The sequence below is a fragment of the Ictidomys tridecemlineatus genome, chromosome 2 (genome assembly GCF_052094955.1).
Source record: "Ictidomys tridecemlineatus isolate mIctTri1 chromosome 2, mIctTri1.hap1, whole genome shotgun sequence".
NCBI classification, from domain to species: Eukaryota; Metazoa; Chordata; class Mammalia; order Rodentia; family Sciuridae; genus Ictidomys; species Ictidomys tridecemlineatus.
In genome coordinates, this window is record NC_135478.1 from 129,397,376 (window position 1) to 129,419,242 (window position 21,867).

General features: G+C 39.3%; 2 protein-coding genes across 3 annotated transcripts in view; both read left to right on the forward strand.

Annotated features, from left to right (window-relative positions):
* Positions 1-260: 260 nt before the first annotated feature.
* Hus1 (HUS1 checkpoint clamp component) lies at positions 261-20,984 on the forward strand. 2 transcript variants are annotated; one of them, XM_078039769.1, is made up of 8 exons: positions 261-447; positions 1,034-1,161; positions 1,242-1,418; positions 3,034-3,141; positions 4,156-4,230; positions 10,988-11,087; positions 12,983-13,102; positions 19,263-20,984. In XM_078039769.1, the coding sequence occupies exons 1-8, from the start codon at positions 396-398 to the stop codon at positions 19,289-19,291; spliced, it is 789 nt and encodes a 262-aa protein (XP_077895895.1). In that variant the 5' UTR covers positions 261-395; the 3' UTR covers positions 19,292-20,984. The 2 variants fall into 2 exon arrangements, with proteins under 2 accessions (XP_077895895.1, XP_005319318.1); XM_005319261.5 differs by lacking the exon at positions 19,263-20,984 and adding an exon at positions 14,317-18,780 and having other exon boundaries at positions 268-447.
* Positions 12,996-21,867, forward strand: part of LOC144368552 (polycystin-1-like protein 1) — a 61,003-nt gene continuing 52,131 nt past the window's right edge. Inside the window, exon 1 of the mRNA XM_078027725.1 lies at positions 12,996-13,077. The gene's annotated coding sequence lies outside the window, so the exon portion shown is untranslated. The remainder of the gene's footprint in view (positions 13,078-21,867) is intronic.

Here is a 21,867-nt window from a genome sequence, read left to right on the forward strand (position 1 = left end):
TAATCAATAAAGTTTGATTATCTATGTAAAGATTTTCTTTTCTTTTTATGCTGGGGATGAAATCTGCCAGGCCTCCTACAGGAGGCAAGTGGTACATCCTCGACCCAAGATATTTTTTTTAAAAGTCCTTTGCAAATAGGAGCATAGAATACTCTATGCAGTTCAGCACCGCAAAAAAGGCAAAAGGCAGACCTTTTTTTGTAGGTGGAGTGGGGATGGGGATGGAGGTCAGGGGACTAGGAACCCAGTTTCGCCCGGAGCATGACTCGGCAAAATTCGCGGAACGGCTCTCCGCGGAACCTCTGTGAGCGCCGCCGCGTTTCCGAGAAGGAAGGCTCCGGGAGGGACACGTATCCGTCGCCGGTCAGACGCCCCCGCCAGGGCTTGGTGCGGCAATGAAGTTTCGTGCCAAAATCGTGGACGCTGCCTGCCTGAATCAGTTCACGCGTGAGCTGGGAGGGCTGCGGGGAGTCGGGGAGAACCGGAAGTAGGCCGACTTGGCGAGCAGCAGCCTTGAGGGACGTTGGGGGTGGGGCTCGGAGTGCTGGACGTTGGCGGTGGATTGCAGGCGGGTACTGTGGGAAGAAGGACAGTTACAAGACCTATTTCTGATCACATGGTCCTTCTTTTGTACTACTGCTCCCATCGACGTCTGGCATAGACATCCCTTTGCATTAGGCCCCATTCCTCCTTCCACCCGACTGTGGCCAATATTGCTTTGAACTGTGTGCTGCAGCACCCGGCGGTCCATAAGTTTGTGTTGCATGTATGAATGGCCCTTCCGTGCCAATGAGCCTCCGAACCTCAGTTTCCGTATTGAACGTGAGTGGTGTGTGCTGCAAGCCTTGCCGGGTTATTGTAAGACTGGCATGACATGCGTGGTACTGAAATATTTTCCATCGTGATCCCAACATACACTGTTTTTTCCGCCTGCAATTTGCACTTCGATGAACTAGAAGTTCTGCAAGGCTAGGTGACTTCTAGGAAACATGATGTGTGTCTTAGTTACACCTTACTTTATTCCCTGTCACAGGAGTCAGTAACATGATAGCCAAGCTTGCGAAAACCTGCACCCTCCGAATCAGCCCCAATAAGCTGAACTTCATCCTTTCTGATAAACTAGCCAGTGGAGGGGTGAGCATGTGGTGTGAGCTGGAGCAGGTAAGCAGAAGTTCCCAAAAGGCCCCAGACTTCACCTAATGCCATTGGAAAACCCACAAATACCCATTTTCTTTCCTTAGGAGAACTTTTTCAGCGAATTTCAAATGGAGGGTGTTTCGGCAGAAAACAATGAGATTTATTTAGAGCTAACATCGGAAAACTTATCTCGAGCTTTGAAAACTACCCAGAATGCCAGATCCTTGAAAATCAAGCTGACTAATAAACACTTTCCCTGCCTCACAATCTCTGTAGAGCTGGTGAGTAGGAAGAACAGGGTTTCACAAGCTTTCCACAAAGATCTTGGCCCTTAAAGGATACAAGTAGTTAAAAACCCAGGCTTTTCTTTTTCTTTTTCTTTTTTTTTAATTGGTTGTTCAAAACATTACAAAGCTCTTGACATATCATATTTTATACATTTGATTCAAGTGGGTTATAAATAGTATGGTTGAAAGATAATTGGTTTATAAAGATCTGTTGCATACCTATTTTTTTCTCTCACTTATACTCAGTTCTTTGTTATGTTAATGTTCTGATCACACAGTATTCAACTAGGATGCTGCCTTTTCCAAACAGTGAAACTTCCACATCTCTTGTTTCTTTTAGTGGTATCATTAGCTACTCTAGAAATCATGATTTTTATTCATTTTCACCTTTGGTGTGCTCTCCTCCCCCATCACCACCTTTGTTGTAGTAACTTTCAGTAATAGTCATTCTTTAGTAAACATACTGTCTCACATACTGCCAGATGAGTTTAGTGCATAGTTATCAGAACACACACATGATGAAGTTTGGTTTCTTAACATGATATTCAAAGCTTTTGACATATAGCCCAAGCTATCTTGGAACTATATTCCAAATTACCACCCTCTGGTTCTCTGGATGTGTCCAGTTCATTCCTAACTCACAGAACGGTGACATTGGCCCTTCTACTTGGAGTCTTTCTCCTCTCTTAAACTTTTTCTTTCTTTAGCACTCAGCATCAGTACTGCCTCCTCCACAGTCTCCCTTGTCCTTCCAGTTCTCTCCTTGTTTTGTTTGTGCTTAGTAATCTATATGAGTATTATTTACAGTTTCAAATGTTCTATGGAAGAAGATTTTTTTTTTTTTAATAACTGTTTCTCAGCTCTTTGCAGTTAGGCAGATCTTAGAGCTCATCAGTATATTCCATGTCACAATATTAAGTATGGAGTTTTCTTCCACTTCTTAAGGGAAAGCTGGGTAATAAAATACAATAGTTTTTCTATTTCAAAATGCAAGATACTTTTATCTGAGTCTCACAAAAGCCCCTAGAAATAAACATAGTTTATTCTTTTAGCAGTGTAGAAACTGCAGCACTCTGAACATCCTGTGCTCAAAGAATGGTCTCTGGGTTGCTTCAACATAGTAAGCTTGCTTGTTTCTGTCTCAGAACTAGGTATTTTGTTCTGTGCCTGAAACCGTGCCTCCTCATCCCCATCTTCCCATAGTCATCTTCCTTTAGTTTTTGTATCATCTGAAACATCACCTCCTAAGAGAGGCCTACGTGGGCTCCCCAGTCTAGGAACCTCCTTCATGCTTAGCCTGGTCATTGCTCTGTTTTCTTGAAGGCTTTAATGAGTATCTCTTATGATATTTTTTTTTTTTCTTATTGATCCATTCATTCCACTGGAGCATCAGGGAACCTGTTGTTTGTTCACCACATTTGCCAGTTACTCCTAGAACCCAGAGCAGAACTGATAATGCCAGTAAAGGTTGAATGGATTTTAAGTGAATGAATTGAGAACATTCCACTTAGATTTGATATTTTCAGTTTTCTTATGCTTAATCCTTTGCTTTTGATTCTGTTTTTAATATTGACAACTTAAAATATATTTTGAATTCTTTTCTTGGCAGTTATCTGTGTCAAGCAGTAGTCGCATTGTGACCCATGACATCCCCATAACGATTATTCCTAGAAGATTGTGGAAGGACTTACGAGAACCCTCAGTCCCAGATTCTGATGTGAGTGAGGCCTGCAGTCTTGTTGCTCATTGCATATTAAAGGGTGTGTGTGTGTGTGTGTGTGAATGAATTCTTTTAATTTTAATAGTCTTGCAGTACATTTTATTTGAAGGTTGTGTAGTACCTGAAATGAAAGTGGTATTATTTATTTTTAAAGGAAAAAAAAATTAGAATGTTTTCTTTGATTTATTTAAGCCATCTTAAATCACTGTTGCATATTATAGAAATGCCATCCTCTCTACATATAAGAGGTAGAATATCTTGCTCAGATAATTTATATTTATTAGAATTCTTGGTCTTAGGCACCAAGTTGAGTTTTACAGGACTTGAGGGCCAAATATGTGTTAAAAAGCCACAAGGATAGACATTTGCATGACCTGGAACTTGATAGGAACCCTGGAGCTACTGAAAATAATGATGAAGCCAAAGAGTCCTTTGCTTTTTGCTCACAATTACAAACATATACTGGAAATTATAATTATACTGGATAGAACATGTACTTGTTTTTTCACTAGGAAACAACTACACAAACTAGGAAAAAGCCAACCTGTTGTAAAGCACTGCTAATGACAGCCCCAGGTGAGAAGCAGTGGCTGCTGCACTGTATTTTTGTGCAGAGTGCACAAAAGGCCCCTGAGACCTGGCTGTGTACATCCCTCAGGGCAAGTCTTCTGCTCAGTGCTTGAATTTTATTCCCTTGGGCTCATATACAGGCATCTCAGTTGTGGCACTCTGGTCCTCAAACCAAAGGAATGCCCATAGGGATGTAGTCGCTGAGGTAACCAGAGGCAGGCATTCATTTCTTTAATTTTACTCAAATGCCTGTGAGTTAATGAAATTATACAGTTGTTTTCCTTTTGGTATTTAAAAAAGAACTCTATTCAGAAAATTAAAAACCAGGAATTCAGAGTTCTTAAGCATGTGTGCAATCCCAAATTAGTTATTGAGTAACTTTTTGTAACTAGAATGTATTAATTTTTTTTATACTTGTGATTGCTCTTATTGGTTTTGTAGGTGAGTATTTATTTGCCAGTCTTGAAGACTATGAGGAGTGTTGTAGAAAAAATGAAAAACATCAGCAATCATCTTGTAAGTAATAACTTTTTTTTTTTTATAATGTTAGCCTTCTTTTGGGAGGACAGCCTACCATGGACCTGGGTATGGTGCTCCTGTGCCACTATGAGACTTCTGAGGCTTCTCACTAAAATCCTTGTGAGGCCTCGCCTGGTGCTAAGAGCAAGCAGTTTTACAGTTGCCTTTAGAAACCTCTTCTAGTGCGTTTCAACTGTCATTCACTGGGGAAGGCTTTCTATTTATTCTTAATCCCTCATGTCTATGGGTATAGTTTATTATGAATATGTTTAACAGTTCTGCTTCTTTTTCTTTATTTTAGAGAGCAACTTCCATCTTTTATCTGCTAATGTGTATATGTTTTTAAAAATGAATCATGGATTCCGTTGACAGTGTAAAATGTTCTATCTGCTTGCCAAATGTCTTTCAGTAAACCATAAAGATCCCTCACACCTCAGCAGTTTTTTAATTCCAAAAGATCTCACACCAAACCAATGGATGCTTATATTTTTCTATTTATTCTGTGAAGGTCTCCTTCTGCCATGCTCAAAATACTACAATAAGCGGCAGTGATGAAGAATTGTGTGGATTGTCCTCCTACACAGCAGGGCTTATCCTGAATTTTACTTTCACATCCCCACCCCCAAAAAAGGAAAAAAAAAAAAAAACCAACACATTTATATCCTTCTATCTTTAAAAGCCACATTTCACTTTATAAACTTTAACCTCTGATCTTCCCAGTCACATGGAGATGTGGCTGGGCCATATCTCTATATCTCTATGGGACCAGGCTACACTGGGTTCTGTGGGTTCTGTGGGTTCTGTGGGCTATAGGTCCACACTGGGCTCTACCACATCTAACAGTTCCTCTCTTCTTTTTGGGTTTTGTTTCTTAGCCATTTCACCCTCAGTTTCTTATGTCTGTCATCTCCTGGGAAGCTTAAACATTCTCACTGTTCACCCCAGACCCTTTCCCACAGTCTGGCAGAAAGCCCCTCCTCCACTGAACTCCTTTCTTCAGTGTACACCATAAACCTGCCAGTATCAGAACTTCAACTGCCGTTTTCTAGAAAGAAGAGAGCCTGTCTAATTCTGTGTTCCAGGACCCAGGGTACGATTGTCACTTGGTGTGCAGTAATTAGTATTGCTGCATGGATCTGGTATGAAATTTAGCTTGGAATTTTAAAAAAAGAAAAGTTTCTTTTGAAGCCTAGAAAATGTTCATGGGTCGTTTTATCTGCTCACTTAAAAACAGTGCTGACATTAGGCTTATCCAGCTGAAAGCTTTCTCATGTAATTTAATATTCACAGAACCCATTTGTGGCTAAAATCTGTTTCCCATGAAGCAATGCATTGTGCTTACAGTGGTGTCCACCATGGTGCTGATCCAGATGTCAGGCTGGGTTTCTCTAGGATCTCCTGGGATTTCCAGAGAGTTTCAGAGAGACCCAGGGGAGAAGATGTGGCAATTATCGGAAGGGCATATTTGTTCTTTCTGTTCCATGGAAATGAGTCAGCAAAATACAGAGGTGGAAAGTGGCTTAGGTAAAACCAGAGATGTTAGTTTTTTTTTTTCAGGAGTGTTTAAAAATGTCTACAAGTTTTTTTGGAGTGACTATTATAATGTGAAATTGCTAAATGGAAGCTTACCAAGTTAGATTAACTGAGTGCTTAATGAGATTAACCTGGATAACCAGAAGTCTGTGTCTGAAAATAATAGGTAGTAGAATTAAGGAAAATGAGTGAGATTCAACACACTAAAATTGTCTACCCTCCCCTAAGAGATGCTTGATCCCTACCTTCCTTCATTTAAGGCAAGAAGGCTGATAGGATTGGGTTGTATATGTGAGTTACGTAGAAAAAGGAGCAAATATCACCAGGAGTCCATGCCATCTTCTGACACATTGCTTCTAAGCCACCTGTGCACAAGAATCCCTGAGATCTGGTTAGAATCTGGTTTGAATTTGGGAGGAATGGGCTTGGGCAAGGCTCTGCACTTCTGACCAGCTCACGGTGCTGATGCTGTCTGTCTTTGAATCACTCCCAGCAGCAATGTTTAGTGATGCATGCCATGCTATAGGTCATTTGAGAGAAAGGGCCTTCACAAGATCAGCTTAATGATTACAATAAGAGAACATGACTTAAGGGTAGGAAGCACAGTGATATGTGGTGGAGGAGGGGTGGCATTGTGAACCTTAGTGCAGAGTATTATTACCCTAAATTGGACAATAGTAGAGCTATAATGGGTTTTGTCACTTATTATAAATTGAGAGATAATAATTTGTAGTAGGTGCCCAGTATAGTTCATTGGCGTTCAATGAATGGAAGGTAACAATTATTAAGGAAATCATTGAAAGAAGTAAGATCCTGTCCTCATAATTAAGAAATTGATTATGTTGATGCACATAGTAGTTCAGATAACTGAATCATAAAAATCAGTGATTGATGTTCAGAGAATTGGCTGTTAATTCCTTCAGAGTGTTAATTGAATGCTACCATGTGCCAGACTGGGTGGGATCAGAAACAAATTTGAATCTAATGTTCCATTACAAATATTTTAGGAATTGGAAAAAAGCATAAGAGCCTGAATGTAATTAAGAACCAATGCAAGTTGTTTTTTGACCAAGAATTTGTTTCTAAAACCACTCTCCTTCAAAAGCAATGGGAATTTACAGATCTCCGGTATGTGGTTGTTTGAAACAAATAGGTATATGTCATGTGCTAGCTCTAAAGAGCCCCACTGAGTGATTCAGAACATTCACAAGGATAGTTTTATTTATTTTATTTTAATAAAATATTGTTCCAGATTAGAGGACAGTAGGTTAATAAATATACCAATGTATTTCTGTGCTAATGAAAGACTTACGATGAATGTTTTTTATTCAAAAGTAAATTTACAAGATTATACAAAAAGTGAGTTTAAGGGGGACTTATTCTTATGTCAAAAGCTCCGAAATAAGATTTCACTCAAGTTCATAAAAACTTTTTGTTTCTGGAATCTGAATGATTTAGATTTTGGCAGTTTTAAGGCATGAGAATGAGAAACACTAAGTGATATTCCCTAAACATGGGTGCTCTAGCAGAGTTGTGCAAAAGGGTACTCTTCCGCTTCTCCAAAGATCTCTCTGCCCCTCTCCCAATAGTACTTTCAAGGATGTGTGGGGCCTACTAAATCAAAGGCCTGTACTCACCTGTACTCACTAAACTCTAGTTTAGCTGGCACATTTCACTACTGGTTGGCAGAGTGCTGACAGCAAACTCTATACAGGCTTTAACAATAGGCAGATGCCAACATCCAAAATAGAAATACAGTGTCCCTGTGGTCATGGTGGTGCATACCTGTAATCCCAGTGCCTCAGGAGACTGAGGCAGGAATTTGAGGCCAGCCTCAGCAATTTAGCAAGGCCCTTAGCAACTTAGTGAGAACCCTATCTCAAAAGGGGCTCAGGATGTAGCATCCCTGGGTTCAATCTCCAGTACCAAAAAAAGAAAACGAAAGACAGTGTTCTATGAGCAGGTTAGCAAGACTCAATGCACATTGTGCGTGTATTTCACTTCAGTTACAATAACCAGTAAGTTGGTGGAGTGAAGGGAAGAACTTGAAAGGAAAGGAACCCCCTGTGACCTTTATGGCCAGTCCCAGGATGGGAAGAGCAGGAGTGAGCTGGGTGTGCCTATAATCCCAGAGGCTCAGGAGGCTGGACAGGAGAATCGCAAATTCAAAGCCAGCCTCAGCAACCTAACGAGCTCCTGAGCAACTTGGTGGGATTCTGTCTAAAAATAAAATATAAAAAGGGCTGGGGATGTAGCTCCATGTTTAAGTACCCGTGGGTTCAGTCCTTGGTACCAAAGCAGGGGAAAAAGAGCAGAAGTTGCAGAGAGGCCTGTGATAGAGGAGAAGGGAGGGACAAAGGTCTTAGTCCTCTCCCCAAGCTGTGCTATGGGTGCAGAGACTAGCCACCAGCAACATTGTGTCTTGCTCAGTTCTCGTTACATGACAGCAGCCCCCTACCTTTTTGAATCTGGAAATCTCATTTGCCAACATCTAAAGTATTTTCAGGATAGATTATTATCATAAAACTCTGAATGTCTCTATGGTCATACTAAATTTGTAATTATGCCAGATAGTTTGGTCCATTTATAGAAATAAGGCACTAATTTCTATGTTCCCTTCCCAGTCTCCCTGCTCCTGCTTTTTAATAATTGTGTTTAGGTCCACATTGTCATAGAGTACAATTATTGTACCTTATTATCTTCCCTTATTATTAATTTTGGCTTTACAGATAAAAGCAGCCATATCTGTCTTTGTGTTGTAACTGCAATAATTTTTTGTTATCTGAAGCTTATTCTCTAGCATCTCATTCTGGAAGGACTTGAAGGCCGAAGAATTTCATTAGCTGGCGCATGTTCATGATGTCATTTTGTTCATGATGTTCATTTGTCACTTGTTGGCTCACTGTACTTTATTGTCTTTGTTATATAATGCTGCTGTCAGAGAGACTGATGTCATTCTGATTTTGTTTCATTTTTTAATAAGTTGGATTATTAATTTGAGGTGAGGGGACATGAATACCCCAGAGTTTGTTTTGTTTTTTATGTGTGTGTTGCTTTTATTTTCTTTGAATCCCATTGTCTTGACACCTGGTCCACTTTACCAGGTTTAGGGAGTATACCTTCTGTGTGTTAGCCAGCCTTCCTTCACGTCAGGAACGTTTTGAACTATGACTGTTAGCCCTTTTTTTTTTTTTTTTTTTGGATTGAACCTAGGGATGCTTAACCACTGAGCCACATCCCAGCCCTTTTTATATTTTATTTAGAGTCAGGGTCTCGGTGAATTGTATAGCGCCTCACTAAATTGCTGAGGCTGGCTTTGAAATCACAACCCCCCTGCCTCAGCCTCCAGAGCTGCTGGGATTACAGGAGTGCACCACTGTGCTAGCTAGCATCTTTGTATCCAATCCTTTGATTTTCTTCTTCTGGGACTCATTGGACTTGGATCTTCTTCACTTCCATATCTGTTTTCTTTCAGATTCTTTTTAGCCCTTTATTTCTCTTTGGTAATTTTTACATTTTTACCTTTCTATTACAGCTTTACTTACTGTGATCTTTGGTGCTTATTTGTTCTTCTCTTTCTTCAAGTTTAGTTTACTTTTGGAAATTGTCTTATATTTCTAACCATTTCCTGAGCTCTGCCAGCTCTTTTTTTTTTTTTTTAATGGATTTGCTATGTGGTCTTGTCATTTCTAATCTTCCCTAATTCTGATTTACTGCTATTCTTTCCTTGCTTCTATTGTTTGTTTATTCAAGTTCATTTTCTGCATTTGCTTGTGGAGTATTTTCAGGTCTTTTCATATGCTATTTGGGTATTATTATTTCTGTTTCTCTTTTTTCTTTGAATATATATAGAATTCAGTCACAGTCTGAATTTTTTATTGATTTTTTAAAATAAATGACAGTGGAATGCATTACAATTTCTATTACACATTTAGAGCACAATTTTTTATATCTCTGGCTTATGAAAAATTGTGCTCTAAATGTGTAATAGAAATTATAATATACAATTGTAATAGAAATTGTATATACAGTATATTCACACCAATTCATGTCTTCATACATGTACTTTGGATAATGATGTCCATCACATTCCACCATCATTGCCAATCCCATGCTCCCTTCCCCTCCCACCCATCTGCCGTATCTAGAGTTCATCTATTCCTCCCATGCTCCTCCCACTACCCCACTATGAATCAGTCTCCTTATATCAGAGATAACATTCAGCATTTGTTTTTTTGGTGTTGGCTGACTTCACTTAGCATTATCCTCTCCAACTCCATCTATTTACCTGCAAATGCCATGATTTTATTCTCTCTTATTGCTGAGTAACATTCCATTGTGTATATATGCCACATTTTAAAAATCTATTCTACTATTCAGCTATTGTGAATTGTGCTGCTATAAACATTGATGTGGCTATGTCCTGTAGTATGCTGTTTTTAAGTCCTTTGGGTATAAGACCAAGGGGAGGGATAGCTGGGTCAAATGGTAGTTCCATTCCCAGTTGTCCAAGGAATCTGCATACTGCTTTCAATATTGGCTGCACCAATTTGCAGTCCCACCAGCAATGTATGAGTGTACCCTTTTCCCCACATCCTCGACAACTCTTATTGTTGTTGTCACCAAACAATAAAAAGTTGTTGTTGTGTTTTTGGTTCTTTTAAGAAGTTTCATTGTAGATGTGTGAATGAAGACAGTTTTCTAACTTCACAGCTTCTTAAATATTAAGGCATACAGACTGGGACCATCTCTCTAGGACTTTCTGAGACTTGTCCCTCTTTTCCTCCCCTTATAAAACCTTCCTTCACTTTACTTCCAAGAGTGTGCCTCCTGTTAATTGTGTTTTTACTTTTCTCTGCTCCTTTTCAGTGTAGGGCTTCCTTATCCTGTAAGGGAGCCCTCTGCCCAGGCTTCCAGAGCCAGGTCCCCTAGCCATTGTTTCCAGCAAGGCCCCTCCCACTACCCCTATTTTCATGTCTCCCACTGAGTTCTCCACTAAGGGAACCTTTCTTTTGGTGTCTTAGGGGAATATCTGAGTTCTGGGCTCTGAGGACTTATCTCCTCTCTTGTCCTTGACATCACCATGATCTAAGTGCCTGAGGTATTCTGAGGTTTAACGGGTTGCCTGGTCACCTGACTTTGTGGAAGCTAATATCCGTGGGGTTCTTTTCTTTTGCCTTCCTTGTCTTTTTAAGACAATTTTACATTATTCAATTTGTAGATTATTGAAGCAAACCTAAATGGAGATTTGAACTTGAAGATAGAAACTGAATTAGTATGTATTACAACTCATTTTAAAGATCTTGGAAATCCTCCATTAGGTAAGTTTTCTTGTGGATTATATTTTTCTGTTGATAAGTTATTTCAGGTAACATGTGCTTTGAGGTCTCAATGCAGAAAAGTTGAAATTCAGTTTATTCAATTTCATGCTTGAGAAGTCCAAGCATTTCCTGCTTGGACTATCTGTTCCTACCCTGTAGTGGGACATTAGCCATTGCGGGAAGGGGCTAAGACACCAGGCAGCTGAGGGAACTGCACAGGGTATTCTTCCACCTCTCTAGAACTCAGATCATACTAAATGGGCTCCAAGATCCTTTCTAGCTTGTCAGTCCATTCTGCTCTGAGAGATTTCAGTTTCCATCCTGGAATATGCTCAGAAAGGCAGGTACATTTCTTATTTTCTCCTTCTTTAGTCACGTCAATATTTATAAAATTAGATTAGCAGATATAAAATGTGATACAGATATACTTAGTCAGGTAATGAAGGACTGTGGAGTTGGTTCAGCAAGCAGTGAAGGAGGAGATTGAACAGCATGCTGAGCAGTGAGGCCAGAGGAGCTGGCACATGTGGCTCAAGCAGATAAGCAAAAGACCAAAGAAAAAGTATCTGCAAACAATGTGAAATTATTTCCTGACATATATATTTATTTGGAAACAGGTGAAATAGTTCCCAGTCACCTTTTAAATTAAAATTTATTACTACATTTGCTTATCTATACATAGATAAGCAATTTTAGCATAACACTGCAAAGGATTTTTACTTTGTAGTGGAGTGTATACTACTCTAGCAGAGTAAAATCTGTATGATTAAAGTTGAACAGTACTGCATGGAATAACTTATTTTGGCATTATTTATTTTATTTATTTTTTATTTTTTATTACAAGGGATTAAAGCCAGGGGCTTAAACTTAACCATTGAGTCACATTCCAAACCCTTTTTTATTTTTTATTTTGAGACAGAGTCTCACTAAGTTGGTAAAGGTCTCGCTAAGTTGTTGAGACTGGCTTTGAACTTTGATCCTCCTGCCTTAGGACTCTGGGTTTACAGATGAGCACCACCACACCTGGCTGTTTTGTTTATTTTAATAAATACAAAACAGAACTACTTTTGGTACTTTCCCAGAAGTTGAAAGACTCTTTTATTGCATTCTACTTTAGAATAAGAGGTTTTGTATTAGCTATCTACATTTCAGCTTTTAAATACATAGTAAGGAGCTAAGTGTGGTGGTGCATACCTGTAATCCAAGGTATTCAGAAGACTGAGGTAGGAGGATCAACAAGTTCAAGGTCAGCCTGGGTAACTTAGCAAGACTCCTTCTCAAAATAAAATAAGATGAATTTTCTAAAGAGAAGGAGATGGAGAAGTGGCTCAGTGGGAAAGGGCTCATGCAAGAGATCCTGGGTTCAGTACACAATACCAAAAATAAATAAACAGTGAATATCAAATATAATTTTCTTTCACATAAAGGGGAGGTTGAACCATATTTCAAGTTCTTGTAAATGAAGATGCCCTGGAAATTATCACAGTACTATTTATTTATTTATTGGTTCCAGGTATTGAACCCAGAGGCACATAAGTATTGAGCCATATCCCCAGCCCTTTTTATATTTAGAGAACATAGGGTCTCACTGAGTTGCTCAGGAGCTCACTAAATTGCTGAGGCCGGCTCTGAACTTGAAATCCTCCTGAATCAGCCTCCTGAGCTGCTGGGATTACAGGTGTGCACCACTGTATTCGGCTTATTTACAGTATTTTAAATAGTTAGGACCAAATAACTCATGCAATGAGTGACAACATTTACAAGTTGTTATATTTCTCCAGGGTACTAAAATCAATTGTAAGGTGAAACATTTATCTAAGTAAGCATGTTTTGCATATTTCTGGATTCAGTTACTTCCAAGGATGTTATACTTTAAAACATTTGTGTCATTTTAGCCTCTGAAAATACTTCTCAGAACAGAAACCCAGAAGAGATGGCTGAGGTGCACATAGATATCAAGAAGCTCCTCCAATTTCTTGCTGGACAGCAGGTGAATCCTACAAAGGCCATATGCAGTGAGTTTGCTTCTCTGTTTTTTGTTTTTGGGTTTTTTTTTGTTTTTTGTTTTTTGTTTTTATCTTAGGCAGTTTAGTCACTCTAGTCCAACAGATTGCATGCCATCCTATAAATGCAAAATGATCTCAAGTATATGGACTTAAGCTTTCTAGGATAGTCAAGTTCTTAAAATTTGGCTGGATTTAGAAGCATCTAGAGGAAAGCCTACAGACACACTGGGTAGGCATGTGGCCTGCCTCATGCAGCCACCACGCAGCAGGTCATTCTTGCAGAGACACTGTCAGGAGGACCACACAGATGGCTTCTGTTCACCAGGTTCCTCAGATTTTACACATTCAGAGTCCCCTGTATGCTGTGCTTGGATCTGAATTATCATTCACAGTGTTTTGCTTCCTTTTTTTGTCCACCTTACCTGTGCTCACCACCAGAATCTCCTTCTCAGATGCTGGTTATTACTGATTACCTCTCAATTCTGGCTTAATCCCGACTCTGAGGTCACACACCTACCCTGGCTCTCCTTATCTACTGGCCACATGTAGGCAGGATATTCTTGTCAAGGGCTTCTCAGAGTGTTTTCTGCCTCCTTGCAGCAATCTAAAAGAAATTGTGGCCTGGATATGAAGCTCCTCCTTTTGTGGAATAGCTCTAAGGCTTACCCTTCAGACACTAGTGGATAAAGCTGAGGAGAATGGCCCAGAACAGTACCTTAGAACATTTGGATCTTCACTACACTGTAGAGAAAAAATAGAAAATTCTGGGCGACTCTGTCAAAGAGAGACACAGAGAAAGCACTAAGAATAGAGAGGAGGGAGGGACTCTGGAAGGGGTGGTGGCGTCAGGTACTCAGGGAAGGTGGCAGATGGAGTATGTAGCACAGTTTGCCCAGTGTAAGGGGAATGTGGGCACTTGGACCTTCTCTACATTGTGTCACTCACTGGTGGGCAGCAGCTTTTCCATGGAAGGATGTGATTGACTCTGTGTGGTTTACTGGGAAACCTGCCTTTTGGGTTTGAACCTAAGACCTGGGAAGCTGTGTTCTTTTCTCATTTTTTTCCCCTGAGAGATGACAGTTGCCTGTGTTGTGACCTCTTCAGGGACCTGCTAAGAAGATAGAGACCTTCCATAGGAGGTGTTCAGTGTGGAAAAACTGCTCTGATGGGGGGCATGTGTGTTTTGTGATGAGTCTTTAAAATAGTGGCTCTTTTCTCCCCAGATATTGTGAATAATAGGATTGTTCATTTTGATTTGCTTCATGAAGACGTCTCCCTACAGTATTTCATCCCAGCATTGTCCTAGCGCTACCTTGCCAGATTTGAATGCCCAGAGGCCTTTGTCCTGATGGGAGAGGCAGTGGGGCAATGTGTTCTGAGTCACTTGTCTGTCCTGACAACACCACAAATCTCCACACCATGCTTATTCTTCCTCTATAATATTTTAACTAAAAATGAAATCAGTGCAACATAGTTGGATAAGCATATTACTTTATATTATTTATGTCTGTTTTGTTTTTTTATTTTTTTATTTGCTTTTAAGACATTGAGAAGAAGAGCTAAAATTTATCCAGTTTTTATTTATTTTGTCGTGCTGGGAATGGACCCTAGCACTCTACTGCTGAGCTACACCTGGCCCTCTCCTCTTTAAACAGCAGTTTCTCATTGAAGTTATGAAAATCCTCACACATGTGGAATCAGTGTCATAGAATTCATAAGAGTGTTGCCCACGGAGTTTGGAGTTTTCCTCCAAGTACAACCTCTAGTTCAGCACACTGTTGGCCACTCTCAAATTTTAGCATGTTTCTCTCTCCTTGCTCCCATCCCCAAGAGCCCAGTGATAGAAAAGATGGTCCTTCCGCCCCCCACAGCACCTGTGGTTATTTAGTGCTCAATAACTACAGCATAGGACCCTCTGTCCAACTTTCAAAGAACTCGAGCCCACTTGCCTCTCTGCTCCCTGAAAGCTGGCCCAGACAACATGGTTCTCAGCTGCAAGCTTTCCCTTCCTTCTGCTGTTCTCACTGTCTCCCTGGGGCCAATTTTGCTCTTAAGTTGTTTTTTGCAGTGCCAGGAGTTGAACCAAGGGCCTTGCATGTGCTACACTGAGCTACATCCCCAGTCCTTTGGTTTATAATTCTTTATAGTGTTTTTTTTTCTATGTGGTATATCAGATCTTTCATTTTGAGAAGAATTTGCATTTAGAGTAGAAAAAAAGGAATTTCTAAGTTAGCTTTTGTGTTAAATGATGAGACCTTGTTTCCGTTTATGTATCAAAGCTGATGCAGTTGTGATGGATGTGCTTCCTCATTCTCCCTGAAGTACATTTCATCATATTTCCTATTTTAATTAAATCTCATGTGACCTATGGAGGTGGACATAATACATAGAGTATTGTAATGTCTCATTACAAAGTCAAGACCTATTTTGTTTAGGATAAGATGAAGAAATGGAACATCAGCAAAAATGAAAATCTCTTTTGGCTTTATTATTTGATAAAACCAATGTATGTGAATGACTTTTCTGGTTTTTAGTAATGTTAGTTTCAGTAGGATGTTCTATTTTGTGAGGCTAACGTTTTAAAATCAGACATTTTAGTTTTGAAATGCTGTCTCCCTTCTTGGATTGTAATAAAATCAATTCCCACTATAGTCATAAAACCTAAAAATCATGATGCAAAATAGAATTATATCTGAAAATTATTTTATAAAAAATTATGTTTGTGAAAATGTGTTATGACTTACCAGTTGTATAACATTTATTATCAGTGTATCTGAACTGTATGATTTTATGGATAGTTCAGGATTTCCTGTCCTTGGAATGTGGCTAAAGAAGTCCTCATTGGCAGTGTGGAGGCTGCAGTCTTTCTGATTTTTTTGTCACAACTTGCTATGTTTTGTTCATCAAGTCTCCTACTCTTTGCATCTCACAGACCTATACGATGAGGGAGGGAACTAGTAGAAAACCACAAACTTAGGAAGTGTATGGGGTTGCTTTATTGAACAGTGTGCCAAGATAAGATTATGTAAACAAGAAATAGCAACTTAGTTCATTTAGAGGACCAAAGATAACTTCTGGATTTTGGAAACACACTTTTACTGGCTGTGCATGTGTAAGAATTTAGGTTTGAGGAGCACTGTGCTAAATGTCAGAGCCAGTAAGGCATCCTCTTGCCTTGCCTGCATGGGCTCAGAGTCCAACTTATCTTTGGTAGCCCCATCTTTTGTTGTTGTTGAACTGGGCATTGAACTTAGGGGCACTTTACCACTGAGTTACATCCTCAGTGGATTTTATTTTTTATTTTGAGACAGCATCTTGCTAAGTTACTGGGGTATCCCTAAGTTAACTGAGGCTGGCTTCAGACATTTAATGCTCCTGCCTCAGCTTCCTGAGTTGCTGGAATTACAGGGTGCATCACCATGTGCAACTGATAGCCACATCTTGAACTGAGTTTTGAGACCATCCTGAGTAGGTCAGGGAGACATAAAAATTTCTAATCCAGGTACTCAAGCTCACATCCAAGTGGCCTTGCCATCTTTCAGCAGCCTTTCCTTAGTTCAGCAGGGAATTGCTTACCCATCAGGTCTCAGATATAGTTTATTGGATAATGCTTCCCTAACACAAAGGACCCTGCTCTTGCCCTGAAAAGTGGCATGAGCATTAGTTCTGGAGCAGGAACTCTGGTTCTGTCTCAGTGAAATTTCTTAATGATGTTCATATTCTTGGTATATTCTGCCAAATGGAGAGAGTATTCATCTTTGTGAAGAGAGATACAATTCTATGCATTTTTATTTTAAAACCTTTATTGAAAGTCACTGATCATACAGTTAATCCATTAAAATATTCAATCTGGTGGGTTTAGTTTGTTCACAGGCCTTGTGCAGCCACCACCACAATTTTAGAACTTTGTCATTACCCAATAAGGAAAATCCCAAACCACTCAGTCATTCCCGTTTCCAACCCCTGCTCCACTTTTCCTTGCAGGCAACCCAGTTGTCTACTTTTCTGCCTCTGTATATTTGTCTTTTCTGGACATCTTTTTAAAGCTCCTCCTTTCTAACTGTAATTAGATATACTTCGATCAGTATTTCCACATACCTACCTTCGCCACAGCCACACAACCCCTGGTGACCACTATTCTACTCTCTACTTCTACGATTCTACATATGAATCACATGAGCAAAATCATACAATGTTTGTCTTTCCATGCCTGATTTATTTTACTTCACATAACTTCTCCAGGTTCATTCATGTTGCTGCAAATAATTATAAAAGGTTATTTTAAACTGAACTTTGGTCACTAAAATAATCTTTTAAAAAATCTAAGTCTTCTTATCCTCACATTATTATTGTTGTTGTTGTTATTGTGTGTGTGATACTAAAGGCCTCACATATGTTAGGTAAGTGCTTTACTGCTGAACTACAACTCCAACCCTTTTTTAAAAATTTATTTTGGGTTTCACTAGGTAGTCCAGCCTGGCATTAAGCTTGTGATCTTCTTGCCTCAGCCTCCTGAGTAGCTGGGATTACAAGTGTGCACCACTGAGTCTGGCACATTTTGAATTTTTGATGTCACAATTTATAACTTTTTATATTACATAACCCTTAACCATTTGTAATTGGTGGGGAATACAAATGCCATCTTCCGCTTACTTTTTCTACAGTAGAAATCATCAATTCAGGGAAATTTGCTGCAGGTGGCACTCCATTGCCTTGATGGGGAGGAGCCTCACAGAGAACTTTCTCTTAACATATGATTGCAGTTTTTCTCATATCTGTGATTCAAGGGGCAACACAGCTTCACTGAGTTCTGGAGTACTCAGGGTGGTAATCTTGCCACTGAATAGTTGCTGGTAGAAATTCTGTGGGCATGAAAAGAAGCTGAGAACTCCACCATTTTGCTTACATTACTCTTTAATTCTGAACTTTGTAAGGATTCTGATAGGGAAAGTCTGAAAGGAAGCTCAAATTTTTTGGACTTTCAGAGCTGCTTCTAAATACAATTGTTCAACTAAGACAAAATCATTTTTTATAACTGGTAATACCCTGAGATTACAGAGAAATCAATTAACCCCACTTGGACATTGCTGATGGTATTGTGAATTGATATCACTTGTTGGAGTCCAGTTTGGTGTTTATTATATATGAAAAGCCTTAAAAAAATGTGTGATTTCCTTTGATAATACTTCTTCCTATAAGAATTTACATAAAGATTATAAGCAAAGATATTCTAGTACTGTTATATGAAAACCACAAAATGTCTTAAATATAAATCAATGGGTAATTGGGTTTATGATCCATGCTTTGATATGTTTCATACTGTGAAAATAATATTACAGAAAAAAGTATACCAAGATGACAAAATGTTTATGACTTGATAGTCAAGTTAAAAAAGCAGTTTAGGGCTGGGGATATAACTCAGTGGTTGAGTGCTTGCCTAGCATGTGTGAGGTCCTAGATTCAATCCCCAGTACTGAAAAAGAAAAAAAGTGGATTAGATGTTAGTATGAACCAGGTGTGTTAGAAGAAGACTGGGAAGATACATATATACCAACATCCAAACCTGGCTATTTCTAGGTGATTCTGATTTCAATCTTTGTATAATTATGTATTTTCTAACAATTTTATAACCAATTGTAACAAAAAATACTTTCATTGGACTGAATAATAAATATTTATTATTTGAATATTTGTTATTTGAATATTTATTATTTGTACATATTTACCTGTCATTTTCAGTTTCCTGAACTTCAGGCTTAATTCCCTGAACTTCTGCACATATTTATTCTCATGAGTAGAAAATTAAAACTTATATGTCATATTGAAATTATACCAAGTTCAGAATGCTGGAGCATGGACCAATAAAATGGTAGTACATTGAAGAATGGCCTCTTTTTATCCCATGTGAATGTGTTAGCTTTCTGTCACTGTGACAGAATACTGAGATAACAAGAGAAAAGGTGTATTTGGCTCACAATTTGGGGAGTTTCAGTCTACAGTCTTTGACCTAATGCTTTTATGCCTGTAGGTGAGGCAGTAATTTTAGTCTGAAAAATTCTGAGAGAGACCAGTTAGGTCAGAGGGCTTTAAAAAAAAAAATCACTGAATTATAACAATAAGATAACCCCAATGGTAACATGAGGAAATAAAGCACCTGTTTCTGGTCTAGGTCCTGTACATATAGCATTACCCAGCTGAGTCAGTTTGGTAATCACATGCAATATGCATGGCTCTGAAAGATGCTGAATCCCACGTCTGAATACCCAGTGATAGATCCTGCTTCTTCCCAGCCTCCTAATATTGGGTAAGTCAGTTAACGTCTTAGAGAGATGGCTTCTCTAACAGTGATTAATAATGTTCACCACCTGTATGGTTGGAATATCAAGGAATTAAATTCCTCAGAGACACAGTTCTCAATTGGGTAGTATAAGATGTCAGCATTTGTAAGCCTTACAAAAACAAAAAGAAAAGAAAAAGTAAATCAGTGGATCCATGCTGCTTTATAGCAACCAACAGGGCAGACGCAGTGCTTCCACTATTTCTCTGAAGCTCACAGAGACTTGGTCAGCACTGCCCAGAACACTGACATCATCCAGTGACCTTAGGGCTGACAATCTGTGTTCCCAGCCTAGAGTTATTTTAAAATTTAGTCTGTTAAAAAGTCTACATTTAAATATCATAACCATTGAATTTCCCATTTGAAATGTCTGTGTGATCAACTTTCTTAGAAAATCCTACTTGGGTCACCTGGGAGAGGTACTTCCCCTCAAGGGGATAAAAAGCAGGCCACCAAACAGATGCAGGAACCAGCATTGGGTCTTGAGCTTCTTCCTGGTGTTTTTGTGCTTTGTTCACTGTTTTCATTCTTTGCAAATAAATCCTGCTGAGGAGGCAGCAGGTGTAAGGAAGGAGCCCTCATAAGAGGGCAAGGCTTGACAGGCAGCTTCTCCTGGTTAACACTTCACTGTTCATATACAGGTTTCCCAAAGCAGCTTCACTAACTGGGACTTCACCAATTTCTGGAGCATGTAATCTTGTCAAATCAGGAATGTGATGCTAATTATGACTCTTGGATGTTATTTGTCCTCAAAGACAAAAGGTGGACCTCCCTCCCTATTAAACAAATCTAAAATAACCAAGAGAAACAGTGGCCACTTCACCCCAGCTCTGTCGGGGAAGCTTAAAGGAACCATGCCCAACCAGGGGCACTTACCGTGAGTCTGCTTTGCATATTCTCACATTATATACGTGATCTAGTAGCATAGGTTTCTCAAGAAGACTTTAATCAGAATTTATGATATGTTGGACCAAATAATACTTGTTTACTTGATGTGGAAAAAACACTCTAGACAAAAAGAAAAAAAAAGCAGGGAAGCAAGGCTGCAGGTTGGGGTGAGCACAGGAATCATGAGGATAAAGAGAGTTGTTCACAAATCAAATTAAAAATATGTGCTTCAGATGAAATTATGGCATTTGCAGGTACATGGATCGAGCTGGAGAATATCATGCTAAGTGAAATAAGCCAAACCCCAAAACTAAAGGCTGAATGTTTTCTCTGATCAGTGGATACTGATCCATAATGGGGGCAGGGGTGGGTAGGGAAGAATGAAGGAACTTTGGATTGGGCAGAGGGAAACTCGGGGAGGTGAGAGGGTGTTGGAATGGGAAAGATGATGGAATGAGATGGACATTATTACCCTATATACATGTATGATTATATTACCGGTATGATTCTTTCTGTACTATGTTCAGCCAGAGGAATATGAAGTTGTGTTCCATTTGTGTACAATGTTTGAAAATGCATTCTACTATCCTATAACTACTTAGAACAGTTTTTTAAAAATAAAAAATAATGTGCTTCAGAACCTAATAAATTCCCACAGAGAGTGTGCTTGTATGTGTGTGTTGGTTGGTTTCTTTTTCTTTTTTTTAGCAAATGTATTGGACAACATAGGTGGTTATTTAATTACTCACTCAAAATAAATCAAAGTGATAAAGTGATCACTGAACCCTGCAATCCTAAGAGATGATCCCTACTGTGATAACTGCAGCCCTCCCGTGGAGTTGCAGCATGTGATTTTGCAGAGAGAACAGGACATTGATGACCTCCCTACATTCCAAATGGCTGAAAGACTAAAGGCATCTGGGGGAAACTTATCAAGGTGTTAATTATGTGATAGACTGAGTTATAGACATTTATTTTGAAGACAATGGGAAGCATGCATGATTATAGATGAAATGGGCATCCTTTGTATTCCAACAAGTATTTATGATTTGTGTAAGACAAAATTACCATTTTTATCCCTGTTTATTGGTGCAGGGGATTGAACCTAAGATCTTGAGCATGTTAGACACATGTTCTACCACTGAGTCGCAGCCCACAGCCTCTGAATGCTCACTTTTAGTCCCTACTGTACAAAATTGTGCTTTTACTAACTTGAAAATGGCCTTCAAAGTGCTCTGGTGACTCTCCATTACAAATTACAAGGCACCCAGCTATTTTTTCACAAAGTCATGTTATAACCATGTTTAATGGAGCTACTGTTGAGCCTCAAAGATGGTTAACACCCTTTTCCCTGAAAATTAGCACCTTTTGGGACATATTTATTTTAGGGAAAACAGCCCAGAAAATGTTGGGAGGGCATAAGATGCCAGACCCCCTCTGGGGAGGATGTTTGTTTCCCAGGCCCATCTCATGATTGGCTGATTGTTCCAGTTGCTGGGTGGGGTGGGGACTGGGAAGGCTCCCTGCTCTGGCCATGGACAAGGGAAGC